We start from the raw sequence: 14,223 nt of genomic DNA, 5'->3' as shown, positions 1-14,223 counted from the left end.
AAAAAAAAAAAAAAAAGAAGTTCGAAACCAGCCTGGCCAACATGACGAAACCCTGTCTCTACCAAAAACACACAAAAAAATTAGCTGGGCATGGTGGTGGACACCTGTAATCCCAGCTACTCAGGAGGCTGAGGGAGGAGAATCTCTTGAACCTGGGAGGGAGGTTGCAGTGAGCTGAGATTGCACCACTGCACTCCAGCCTGGGTGACAGAATGAGACTCAGTCTCAAAAAAACAACCAACCAACCAAAAAAGCCAAAACAAAACAGAAAACAATGTTTTCTCCATCTTTTTTTTTTTTTTTTTTGAGGCAGAGTCTCGCTCTGTCGCCCAGGCTGGAGTGCAGTGGCCGGATCTCAGCTCACTGCAAGCTCTGCCTCCTGGGTTTACGCCATTCTCCTGCCTCAGCCTCCCGAGTAGCTGGGACTACAGGCGCCCGCCACCTCGCCCGGCTAGTTTTTGTATTTTTAGTAGAGACGGGGTTTCACTGTGTTAGCCAGGATGGTCTCGATCTCCTGACCTCGTGATCCGCCCGTCTCAGCCTCCCAAAGTGCTGGGATTACAAGCTTGAGCCACCGTGCCCGGCCATGTTTTCTCCATCTTAAACAAGCAAAGGCATTGGTGTGAAAGTATTTGTGTGACTAGAGAGGGTCTTTCTGTTTTTCAGTGACGTGGAGCCGACTGCACTGATGGAGGAACCCACAGTGGTGGAGGAGGCCCAGGGCGCCCCGGAAGAGGAGTCTCCAGCCAAGTAGGGCGTTTCATTCATTCCCTATTGTGGTGTTGGTTCTCTTCTTAATGATTTCCTTCCTTTTTTTTGAGACGGAGTCTCGCTCTGTCGCCCAGGCTGGAGTGCAGTGGCACGATCTTGGCTCACTGCAACCTCCACTTCCTGGGTTCAAGCGATTCTCCTGTCTCAGCCTCCTGAGTAGCTGGCACTATAGGCGTGTGCCACCATACCCAGCTAATGTTTGCGTTTTTAGTAGAGATGGGGTTTCCCCATGTTGGCCAGGCTGGTCTCGAACTCCTGACCTCAGGTGATCCGCCCTCTTCAGCCTCTCAAAGTGCTGGGATTACAGGTGAGCCACCACACCTGGCCTTTCTTGATATTTCTAAGAGCTCTTCACAGACTAGGAATCTCAACCCCTTATCCTATCACAGAGGGCTGACCTTAATGTATTAATGACTGGTGACCAAACTAATTAATAATTAGTTCAAATAACCTAATGAGTATCAGTGATAATTGGTGAAAGTTAGGCATTCTGTCCTCTGCCTACAAGCTGTTTTCCAGCAGCTTGTTAAACTCCTTGACTTGGAGTAGCCTGACTCGCATATGGACCTCTAGTGCCTCGTCCCCTCTGCGCTCTCCCAGTCCACCCTCCCTCTCTCTTCATTGTGTAGCTTAGATCCTGGCTCCGTCTCCAGCACCCTCCAAGTTCTGTTTTTCTGCCTTTTTTTTTTTTTTTTTTGATACTGAGTTTTGCTCTTGTTGCCAGACTGGCGTGATCTTGGCTCACTGCAACCTCCGCCTCCTGGGTTCAAGCAGTTCTTCTCCTCAACCTCCTGAGTAGCTGGGATTACAGGTGTGCGCCACCACGCCCGGCTCACTTTGTATTTTTAATAGAGATGGGGTGTCTCCATGTTGACCAGGCTGGTCTTGAACTCCCAACCTCTGGTGATCCGCCCGTCTCAGCCTCCCAAAGTGCTGGGATTACAGGCATGAGCCACTGCGCCTGGCCTCCAGGTTCTTAAATACCCATGCGCCTTCAACTCTCTGGCCCTTTGGACTTTCTGCTGTAAGTTGCTAGCAAAAACCCTCCTGGGTGACTCCACTATCTGCCTTCTCTCTGCCTGTTCCACAAGCTAAGCAATACAAGTCACATCGTGGCCCGGTTAGAACCCCGTAAATTCCCGGTCACCGATATTCTGGAACCAGGCCTTGGCGATCCTCGGTTCTTGGGTTCACTCTTTTTCTCCCACCTTCTCTAATGACTGTTGTAATTTCTCCTCAAAACCCTGGCACTGCCTCCCACTGTACCCTTCCCCCATCGTCCTCTTCCATTTTTTGGATGCAGCATTTCCTTCTATCTCACAGAGTGATTAGGAGCCATCAGGTGGGAACTTCCACATCCTCCCACTCCCAAAGATACAAGACTGCTCCACCTGCACACCTCCTGGGCTCCTTCCCTCATGGGAACCATCGGGGTGCCATCCCCCCTCTGACCTCTGCACGCTTCGGATCCTCTCTCCTACTGACTTCATGAAAACTTCACACTGTCAGTCAGCTCCTTCCTTTTTTGGTATCTTCATCTCCTTCCTCCCAGCCCTAGTCTTCCAGTCAGCATTTAAACATGCTCAGTCTCTCCTGTGTAAGTGTCCTCTGGACCCCACGTTCTCCGTCAGCCGCCCCTTTCAGAGTTGTGTGTGGCCTTCTTCACTTCCTCCCCTCCGCTTTTTCCTCACTTTAGCCAGGCCTGGCTTCCGTCCTCGTTGCCCTTCTGAAACAGTCACCATGTCTCCGGATCTAATGGATGCTGCAGTCTGCGTCTTTCTTGACCTCTCAGAAGCATTTGACTTTATTGATTTCTTCGTAAACGTGCCCTCCTGTTGGTTTCTGTGATCACTCTGCTCTTCTGGTTTTCCTTCTACTTCTCAGCATCTCCTTTGCAGGCTCATCCTTGTCTTTCTGGTCTTTTAAAACGTTAAGTCCTTCAGGGCCCTGCCTTAGGCCTTCTCTTTCTGTAGAGTTTCTTTATAGGATCTTAGGCACTTCTGTGACTTAAATTGTCATTTACATGCTAACTCTGGGATGTGTCTCTGGCTCCAACCTTCAACGTGGGCACCAGGCCTGTGGGTCCATCTGCCTGCTGGACGCTTCCCCTGGGACATTCCAGATGCTGCTGTGCCCAGCCGGACCAAGACTGGGCTGACTCCCCCCTGCACCTCTGGTCCTCGGTGTTTCCATCCAGCTGTACAAACCACAAACCTACGAGTCATCCTTGGAACTTCTGTCTTCTTGACCCTCCTCTTTCCAAAACCCAGTCCTTCCCTCTGCTCTGGCAATTGTACCCCTAGAAACTGAGCATCACCACTCACCAGCATTGTCTGAGCCATTGTTATCTGGACCACCGCTGGAGCCCCTCACAGGGCTCCCTGTATCCTCACCTTCTACGCCAAAGTGGTGTTCACACTGCGTTTGGATTGTCATGCCCCCACCCCTTGCGAGAGACGCCCTGATGTCTTCCTGTCCTTTTTCTGTCCCCTCTCCTGACCTGCAGAGTCCTGTGTGGTCTGGCCCCTGCAAAACCCTCAAGTTCAGATATTCCTGTGCCGTCTCTGGGTTCACCATGAGGCCTTTATTTCATGTTCTCAAACATATTTTTATCCTGCCCCAGCCCTCACACTTGCCATACAGCTTTCACAAGTGTTGTTTCTTTGTTTTCCCAAACCCCCTTTACTCTTTACCTGTCTATCTCTGACTCATCCTTCGGCTGCCAAAAGGCAGGGTGTCTAGTGGTTAAGAGCACAGACGTTGAACCGGTGTGATGAGTTGAAATCCCAGCTCTGCCACTTACTAGTTGGGCAAGTTATTTCTCTTTTTCAGTGGCTCAGTTTTCTTCATCTGTAAAATGGGAATAATAACGTCCCTACATTATAGGATTCTTGTAAAGATTGTGTGTGTGTATGTGTGTGTGTATGTGTGTGTGTGTGTATGTGTGTGTGTATGCGTGTGTGTGCGTGTATGTGTATGTATGTGTGTGTATGTGTGTGCACGTGTGTGTGTGTGTATGTGTGTGTGTGTGTCTCCGTGTCCTAGAGTGATGCCTGGCTTGTAGCTAGTGCTTTATTAATATCATCTGCTATTATTATTGTTACTTATTGCAAGAGCGAAAGGCCACAGTGATTGATGATTGTGAAAGCTGTTAATTTACGATTCACAACAATTTCAATGTATTATTCAAAACAAGAAATGTGTTTCATTAAAGAAATAGGATTACCAGTTAATATGAATATTTAGACAGTGAGCTAACTAAGGAACTCAATTAACAGTTTATATGAATGTTGAGAAAGTTAACTGGATACCTTCAGGAGAACATTATATCCTTTTTGAGCCAATAAACATTTATACAAATTCAGGTAATATAAGACAGAATAATAGAGAGTAAATTATAGTATTGTTCTAATCTATAGAATTGATTGAGATACTCTAGCATTCATAATATTAGACAAAAATATTTAGTCACTCTGAAAGAAAATAAAGCTTGTTGACTTTCTGTCTGCAGTATCCCAGGAGAGCTAGCTGGAAAATCTTTGTCTCTCTTTTCTGCTAACTGCTGCGGGGAAAGTGAGCCTCTATTTGGGATTGCAAGTGCAATGCAGGTGTTCGGTGACCGTGCTGAGACATTCTTTTTTCTTCATTGCCTTGTCAAATTTTAACATTATTACTAACATTTCTAATAATACAGTTATAATTTTTTGAGACTCTAAAAGTTGGGCTGGTATCCGAGAAACACATTGAGTGATAGCGATGCTCTCTGGTCTCAGGCCTGTTTGAGTGTTGATTTTGCACTCTGGCTTCTGGCATTTAGCCTGAATGTACGTTCAGTGTACCTCTCAGTTCTAGAATGTCTTGGCAGATGAATCTAATGTACTCTCACTTATGTTCAAACACACAACCTAAAGTGTACTTCCATTTTCCTCAAATAGGACGTATGTTACTGATAATTATATGTGCAGTGCCCTTCCATCCTTCCGTCTTCTTCCTTTCATTACAGAAGTACTAACTGTTCCTTGTCGCATGGTGTTCTAGTGTCCGACGATAACTGTGATGACTCCTTGTATTTTAAGAATAACTCTAACATTGACCAGGCGCGGTGGCTCACACCTGTAATCCCAGCACTTTGGGAGGCCGAGATGGGCGGATCATGAGGTCAGGAGATTGAGGCCATCCTGGCTAACATGGTGAAACCTCGTCTCTACTAAAAATAGAAAAAATTAGCTGGGCGTGGTGGTGGGCACCTGTAGTCCCAGCTACTCGGGAGGCTGAGGCAGGAGAATGGCGTGAACTCAGAAGGTGGAGCTTGCAGTGAGCCAAGATGATGCCACTGCACTCCAGCCTGGGCTATAGAGTGAGACTCCGTCTCAAAAAAAGAAAACGAAAAAAAGAAAAAGAGTAATTCTAACATTTTTAGAGCATTTGCTGTTTGCCAAGAACTGCTATAAATGCTTCCATGTCTTAATGCATTCAGTTCTTTGCCACTCCATGAAGGAGGAGCTCCTGTTATTCTGACACTGGGACAGAGGCTGAATACCTGTCAGCTGGCTCACGTGCAGAGCCAGAATGTGAACCGGGCAGATGCACAGACATTCATGCTCCTCTAGCGAGTGGTAGGAACAGCAAAAAGTGCTGTTCAGAACACCTGCTGGTAACTCGGGAGAGGGGAAGGTAAGAGCTGCCGGGATCTCTGAGCATTTCCCGACTCAGGAATATGGAACATCAACTCCCATCCTTCCTGAAAAATACTTTGTTAAAAGAAACTGTGAGGAAGCAGTAATACAAACTATCTGCAACAAATTATTATTATTATTTTTTATTTTTTTATTTTTTATTATACTTTAAGTTCTAGGGTACATGTGCATAACGTGCAGGTTTGTTACATATGTATACTTGTGCAATGTTGGTGTGCTGCACCCATCAACTCGTCAGCACCCATCAATTCATCATTTATATCAGGTATAACTCCCCAATGCAATCCCTCCCCCCTCCCCCCAACAAATTATTTTTTATTGTAATTGATTTCCTAGTGTATTTGCTGAAACAATGAAGATTTTCTTACTTTTTAGGTTAAATTACTTGTCCCAGTTAAATATCCAATTAGTAAAGCTTTATTTCTGGAACCTGCTTTCTTTGATTCACTGCACGCTTTCATATATTCAGGTGAAAAGGTATTGCATGGATGGAAATGTGGACATCTGAATCGATGTTTTGTATCTTTCCTCTGTGCCTATCATGACTGTTTTCCATCTAGGTATATTTCTCCGCCCCCTTATTCCCTGCATCTCGGTGGAGCACAGAGGTTGAGTGTAGGCTTTGGAAACGCAATGACAGGATTGGAACTTGCCTCTTCTGTTTGTTTGCTTGTTTTGTGTGTGTATGTGTGTGTGTGTGTGTGTATGTGTGTGTATGTGTGTGTATGTGTGTGTGTATGTGTGTGTGTGTATGTGTGCGTGTGTGTGTGCCTATCATGTGGCCTCTCTCAGCCTCGGTATTCTTATCTGTAAAATCGGATATTAATTATATCTAACTATTGATGTCATGAAATAATTCATATAAAGCATTGTGAATAGCATCGGCACATGGTGAGCGTACAGTGTCAACTAGTCTCATTTGTTTCTAGATAAAGGGAACGGTGGTTAAAGCAGTGTGATTTCTGTAATTTCACATGTTGAGACACAAACATATAACTGTCCAATGTGTATCTAGCATTAGTCACATTACCATAGATTTGACTACCTTATATCCATAAGTCACTTTCATAGAAAATTCCCTCCCAAAAGTTTTGTATAATAAACCAAGGACTGTGAAGGTCTTTGAATTACTCAAACATGGGGGTGTTAAAACAATAGCAGTTATGAGGCTCTTGGTTGTTAGAAATATACCTGCATGAGCCCTTCCTGGAATCGAAGGATGCATCTCTTCCTGTTGAATATTGAGTCACTGCGGAAACTGCCAGTAAAACTGTACTCAGAACCAATCAAATGGGAAATGGGGTATGTGTCACAGGATTGTCACCATGTGTGTTTGCTCATAACCTTTAGTGGGTAGGGAATCGGGTTAAGGAGCCTGTCCTTGGTGATATTATGCTGCTTTCGATGTGGCTTGTTGAAACTGCAGCTGATAAGCAAGGGGGGGATATGGGGCATCCATGCCTGTGTTCTTGAACGAGGTGCATTCCAGTCAACAGCTTCAGGCTGATACTGCTGAAGGAGGCTGTCACTTGTAACTAATCTGAATTTCACTAGATGCTTTATGTGTCTACACACAGCTTCAAGCTTGCATTTAATATATAACTTGTACTTTTTTGATCTAGTTCTTTGTTTAGATATGATGTCCTTTAAAATAAGCAAAGTGTGTTAATAACAAGTACTACTTTGGCCTTAATGTAAAATCTATTCTTTCTAGAATTGAATTTTCTGGAATTCATGAAGTTTTATTAGGTCATCTTAAGTATGAAAGAATTACCAAATTTATAGCATTCAGTTCTGTTGATTTTTAAAATTATGTCAAAGTAGGTTAAAGAAGATTATGATTCCTTAATATTTATTTTTAGCTCTGTATTAAAAATTTATATTATGGAAAATTATACAAATTTAGTAGTATAAAGAACTTGTAAGTAAGTTGTTCAGCTTAAACTGTTACCAAATCATGGCCATCCCTGTTTCATGCATATTTCTGCCAACTTCTGCCTCCCCCAGGGTATCATATGCCACTCATAAATGTTTCACAGTGTTATACCTACTACTCTTTTTTAATAACATAACTGGAATACTATTACTCCATTAAAATTTTTTTAATATCCTTGATATCATTAATACCAAGACATTTCTTCAGTTTCCCTGATTGTCTCAAAACTTTTTTTAGAAAGATAATTCATTTGAAACAATATTGAAATATACATGTCAATTGGTTAGTCTCTTGTCTGTTTTTAAAACAGCTTTGAGATATAGTTCACGTCCAATAAATGGCACATATTTAGCATGTACAGTTTAACAAGCTTTGATATATGTGTACACTTGTGAAAGTATCACTATGAGCAAAATCATGAGCACAGCCATCGCCCCACAACATTTCCTAGCGTTCTTTTGTAGGCCCTCTCTCTTGCCCCATTTCCCCCCGGCAACCAGTGATCTACTTTCTGTCACTACAGATTACTTTGCAGTTGCTGTAATTTTATATAAATGGAATCATGCAGCTCGTATTCTTTTTTGGTCTGTATTCTTTCTCCGAGCATACTTACTGTGTGATTTGTATCAGTTCATTCCTTTTCATTGCGGAGTAGTAGTCTGTTATACAGGTAGACCACCATTTATCTGTTTACCTGGTGGTGATCATTGGGTGGTCTCCAGTTTTTGCTATAAAGCTGCTATGAACTTTTTTTTTTTTCTTTGAGACAGAGTCTCAATCTGTCACCCTGGCTGGAGTGCAGTGGTGCGATCTTGGCTCACTGCAAGCTCTGCCTCCCAGGTTCAAGTGATTCTCCTGCCTCAGCCTCCCGAGTAGCTGGGATTACAGGCACCCACCACTACACCCAGCTAATTTTTTGTATTTTTAGTAGAGATGGAGTTTCACCATGTTGGCCAGGCTGGTCTCGAACTCCTGACCTTGTGATTCGCCCTCCTCGGCCTCCCAAAGTGGTGGGATGACAGGTGTGAGCCACCGTGCCCGGCCTGAACATTTTAATATACAAGTGTTTATATGAATATACACTTCCATTTCTCCTGGGTAAATACCTAGGAGTGGAATGGTTGGACCAAATGGTATGCGTATATTTCACTTTGTAAGAAGCTGCTGAACTCTTTTCCAAAAGGGTTGTACTGTTGTTACTTTCTCACCAGCAGTAAGTGAGAGTTTACTTCTCCTACATCCTTGCCAGTACGTGGTATGGTCAGTTTTTACAACTTCCAGTCATTTTAATAGGTATATAGCTCATTATGGGTTTTTTTGGTCATTATTTTTTTTTTCTTTTTTTTTAGAGACAAGGTCTTGCTCTGTCACCCAGGCTAGAGTACAGTGGTGTGATCACAGCTCACTGTAACCTCGAATTCCTGCGCTCAAATGATCCTCCCACCTCAGCCTCCTGAGTGGCAAGCGCCACCATGCCCAGCTAATTTTTTACTTTTTTGTAGAGACGGGGTCTCGCTTTGGTACCCAGACTAGTCTCCAACTCCGGGCCTCAGGTGCCACCTCAGCCCCCTGGGTGCTGAAATTACAGATGTGGGCCACCGTGTCTAGCCTCATTGTGGTTTTAATTTGCATTTCCCTAATGACTAACAGTGTTGAACATTTTTTGCGTGGTATTTCCCATCTGTATTTCTTCTTTAGTAAACCTGCTTTGATAAAGAACCACTGCCCCCAGGTACTTGATTGTTTCGAGGGCATTTGGGTGGACAGAGCTGGGAAATAGACACACACCCATTAGAAGAGAAAATATGAGTTCATTCAATATTTCCAATTCAAAGTTGCAATACGGGATTTTTTTTTTTTTTTTTGAGGTGGAGTCTCGCTCTGTGGTCCAGGCTAGAGTGCTGTGGCGCGATCTTGGCTCGCTGCAAGCTCCGCCTCCCAGGTTCACACCATTCTCCTGCCTCAGCCTCCCGAGTAGCTGGGACTACAGGTGCACGCCACCACGCCCAGCTAATCTTTGTATTTTTAATAGAGATGGGGTGTCTCCATGTTGACCAGGCTGGTCTTGAACTCCCAACCTCTGGTGATCCGCCCGTCTCAGCCTCCCAAAGTGCTGGGATTACAGGCTTGAGCCACCGCGCCCGGCCGAGATGGGGTTTCACCGTGTTAGCCAGGATGGTCTCAATCTCCTGACCCCGTGATCCGCCCACCTCGGCCTTCCAAAGTGCTGGGATTACAAGCGTGAGCCACCACGCCCAGCCTGCAATACAGGATTTTTACCTAGACTACTTGTTTCTCCTTTTCTTACATACTGAAAATTCTAGTTCTGAGTAACATTGTGCTTTTAATCATTCGTTGCACATAAAACAGTCACAGCATTACCAACACTTCCTTCAGTAACACAGTTACTGAAAAGCTATGTCGAGGAGGGAGATGAGTAACCAAATTTGTATTTCAAAATCATTTGAAATAGTTTCTCTTGATGGTTATATCACCAGTTTCATAAACATTTAGGTTACTTTGATTCATTTTACTTTCAAATTTTAGAGATTGAATTTTAATTTAAATCTGTTTTATAATTATGTAAAATATTTACATGTTTCCAAAGTTCAGTCTGAAAAACATGATTTTTTTTTTTCTTTTTGAAATGGCGTTTCACTCTTGCTCAGGCTGGAGTGCAATGGTGCAGTCTCAGTTCACTGCAACCTCTGCCTCCCGGGTTCAAGTGATTCTCCTGCCTCAGCTTCCTGAGTAGCTGGGATTACAGGTGTCTGCCACCATGCCCAGCTAATTTTTGCATTTTTAGGAGAGATGGGATTTTACCATGTTAGCCAGGCCTGTGTCGAATTCCTGACCTCAAGTGATCAACTGGCCTCGGCCTCCCAAAGTGCTGGGATTACAGACATGAGCCACCATGCCCAACCAAAACGTGGTATTTTCAAATAGCTTTTATCCCTGTTTTTTTCCCGGCTTACATTCCAATTAAAAAACAAATGGCCCAGTGTGGTGGCTCATGCCTATAATCCCAGCACTGTGGGAGGCCAAGGTGGGTGAATTGCTTGAGCTTAGTTTGAGACCAGCCTAGGCAACCAGTGAGACCCTCCCCCACCCCATCTCTACAAAAAATACAAAAATTAGCCGGGTATGGTGGCGCGTGCCTGTAGTAGTCCCAGCTACTCTGAGGGCTGAAGTGAGAGGATCCCTTGAGCCCAGGAGGTAGAGGTTGCAGTGAGCAGAGATCACGCCACCGCACTCCAGCCTGGGTGACAGAGTGAGACCCTGTCTCAACAAACAACAAAAAGCTCCTCTCTATCCCTGTCTGTGCTATGCATATGTATTTGTGTGGTCTCCAAGGTACGGCACACCCCTCCTTGCTTTTCTCATTCACTCTGGAAGGTCCTCCATGGCCGTGTATGGAGGCAGTCCTCATTCCTTTCTCAGCTGCTATACTATAGTTTTTCACTAGGTTCTTCTGGATCGGTTTGGGTGGCTCCATTGATTTGCTGTTCCGGTGTCTTAGTATCTTTCAATATTTTTGCCAATATATATTTGAGATCTCTGTTTTGATATTGGTATTTTTCCAGCATTTTATTCTGAAAATTTCCAAACACAGCAAAGTTTAAAGAATTTTATAGCAAACATCTATACTTACCACTACCTAAATGCTACCATTTATATCTTATATATTCATTTTATGTAAGTATTCATCATTAATCCACCATGTTTTTTTGACACATTTCATAATAAATTGTAGACATCTATATACTTCCCCCTAAATAGTTCAACATACATATCACTAAGTAGAACTTAATATTTGTTTACAGTTTCTTCTTCTGATATAAAATGTATATATACTGTGAAATGTATAAATCTTAAGTGTAATTCACTGTTTTGATAAATGCATGTACTTGTGGAATCCAAACTCCTGTCAATATACAGAACATTATCAATCATGCCAGAAAGTTCCTTCATATTCCTTCATGTTACCTTTTCTTTGATGTTTTTTCTACCATCGGCTTGGTATTGTAAAGTCACTGCAAATTTGTCTATTTTGGATGCACTGTGGTTAGGTTTCTCTACCGATTTTGCTTATATTTTTCATAACATTGGTGTATTTCTATAATAGAACCTTAAATTACATCAGCTCTTCAGTGAAGATACAGATTTGATTCTCTCCCCACTCTCCAACTACTGTTTGTTTGTTTGTTTTTGGAGACAGAGTCTCGTTGTGTCACCCAGGCTGGAGTACAGTGGCACCATCTCGGCTCACTGCAACCTCCGCCTCCCGGGTTCAAGTGATTCTCCTGCCTCAGCCTCCTGAGTAGCTGGGACTACAGGCATGCACCACCACACCCAGCTAACTTTTGTATTTTTAGTAGAGATGGGGTTTCTACATGTTAGGCTGGTCTCGAACACCTGACCTTGTGATCCACCCGCCTTGGCCTCCCAAAGTGTTGGGATTACAGGCGTGAGCCACCGCGCCTGGCCTGTTTTTTTCCTTTAAACATCTTCAAGATATAATTCTCGTACTATAGCACTCAAATCTCTAAATATATAGGCCAGGTGCGGTTGTTCAGACCTGTAATCCCAACACTTTGGGAGGCAGAGGCAGGAGGATCACTTGAGGCCAGGAATTCAAGACCAGCCTGGACTACATGGCAAGACCCTGTCTCTACAAAATTGTAAAAATTAGCTGGGCCTGATGGCTTATGCCTGTAGTCCCATCTACTCTCAGGAAGCTGAGGTGGGAGGATCCTTGGACTCAGGAGGCTGAAAGTATGGTGAGCCATCATCATGCCACTGCACTCCAGCCTGGCCAACAGAGTGAAACCCTGTCTCAGACAAATAAATGAATAAACGAATGAATGCATGGATGAATGGTTTGGGGTATGTTACATTATTAATTTTTTAAATTGAAGTAAAAATAAATAACATAAAAATTGCCATTTTTGCCATTTTAATATATACAATTTAGTGGAAAATATACAGTTTAGTGGCCTCAGTAACATTCAGAGTGTGTAACCATCACCACCATCCATCTCTGGAACTTTTTTTTTTTTTTTTGAGACAGAGTCTTGCTCTGTCGCCCAGGCTGGAGAACAATGGTGCGATCTCGGCTCACTGCAGCCCCCACCTCCCAGGTTCAAGCGATTCTCCTGCCTCAGCCTCCTGAGTAGCTGAGACTACAGGCCACCCGCCACCACACCCGGCTAATTTTTTTTGGTATTTTTTAGTAGAGACAGGGTTTCACCATATTGGCCAGGCTAGTCTCGAACTCCTGACCTCGTGATCTGCCCACCCCGGCCTCCCAAGTGCTGGGATTATAGGCGTGAGCCACCACGCCCGGCCTTTTAGAACTTTTTCATCACGAACAGAAACTCTAGATCCATTCAGCACTAACTCCCCATTTCCCCTCGGCATGTAGTAACCTCCATTTCACTTGTGCGTATGAACGTGCCTATTCTAGGTGCCTCATCGAAGTGGAATCGTTCAGTGTCCCTTTTGTGCCTGGCTTATTTTAACTGTGAGCATCAAGCTTTCAGCCTCTATTTCACTTGTGCGCATGAACGTGCCTATTCTAGGTGCCTCATCGAAGTGGAGTCGTTCAATGTCCCTGTTGTGCTTATTTTAACGTGAGCATCAGGCTTTCAGCCTCATCCATGTTGTAGCATGTGCCAGTCTTCATTTCCTTTTTTTTTTTTTTTTGTGTGTATTTTTTGGTGATTTTCAAATCTACAGTTTAATCCTTTTAAAGTGTACAATTCAGTGGCATTTAGTACATTCAGAGTGTTATGCAACCGTCACCATGATCTGGCTCCAGAACGCGGTCGCCATCCCAAAAGGAAAGCTTGTGCCCATTCAGCCTCACCCCCGTCCTCCCTCCCTGCAGCCCTGGCCACCACTCATCTGCTTCCTGTCTGGGAACCTGGCTCCTCTGCATAGTTCATGTAAACGGAATCCTACACAGAAGTCTTTTCTGCCTGGTTTATTTTACTTGCATCATTTTCTCGAGGTTTGTTCATGTTGTAATGTGTATTAATACTTTGTTTCTTTTTATTGCCAGATAATATTCCAAAAAGTCTGCCATATTTGGTTTATCCACTCATTAGTTAATAGACATTTCGGTTGTGTTCACTTTTTGGCTATTATGAATAGCGCTGCAGTGAACACTTGGGTTTAAGTTTGCATGTGGATGTATGTTTTCATTTCTCTTGGGTATAAACCCAGGAGTGAAATTTCTGGGTCAGAGGCTCACTCAGCTTAGATTTTTGAGGAACCACCAGACTGCTTTCCAAAGTGGCTACACCATTTCACATTCCCACTGGCAGTGTATGTGGGTTCCAGTTTCTCCATGTCCTCCCCAGCGCTTGTCAAATGTCTTTTGGATTCTAACCATCCCACTGGGTGTGGAATGGTGCAGCTCTGTGGTTCTGACTTGTCTTTCTCTAATAGCTAATGATGGGCAACATCTTACTGCCTATTTGTGTATCTTCTCTGGAAAAATGTTTATTCGGATCCTTGCCTTTTTGAGGGGAGGGTGTTCATTTGTCTCAATTAAAGACGACTTGTATCTAGAATTCATAAAGCATTCTTTTTTTTTTTTTTTTTTTTTTAAAGAGACAGTGTCTCACCGTGTTGCCTAGGCTGGAACACAGCGGCCATTCACACATGTGATCATAACTCACTGCAGCCTGGAACACCTGGCCTCAAGCAGTCCTCCTCCCTCAGCCCCTGAGTAGCTAGGACTGTCGGCATGACCCACCACGCCTGGCTCTTCATAAAGGATTCTTTATGTATTCTAGATACAAGTCCCTTATG

General features: G+C 43.8%; 1 protein-coding gene across 1 annotated transcript in view; it reads left to right on the top strand.

The window, feature by feature from the left end:
- Nucleotides 1–14,223, top strand: part of HABP4 (hyaluronan binding protein 4) — a 39,584-nt gene that overhangs the window by 17,992 nt on the left and 7,369 nt on the right. Inside the window, exon 7 of the mRNA XM_011927539.1 lies at nt 667–750. Within this exon, the coding sequence (XP_011782929.1) occupies nt 667–750 (84 nt within the window). The remainder of the gene's footprint in view (nt 1–666; nt 751–14,223) is intronic.

Source organism: Colobus angolensis, unplaced genomic scaffold (assembly GCF_000951035.1).
Source record: "Colobus angolensis palliatus isolate OR3802 unplaced genomic scaffold, Cang.pa_1.0 Scaffold72, whole genome shotgun sequence".
NCBI lineage: Eukaryota > Metazoa > Chordata > Mammalia > Primates > Cercopithecidae > Colobus > Colobus angolensis.
This window is presented reverse-complemented; position numbering and strand designations above follow the sequence as displayed.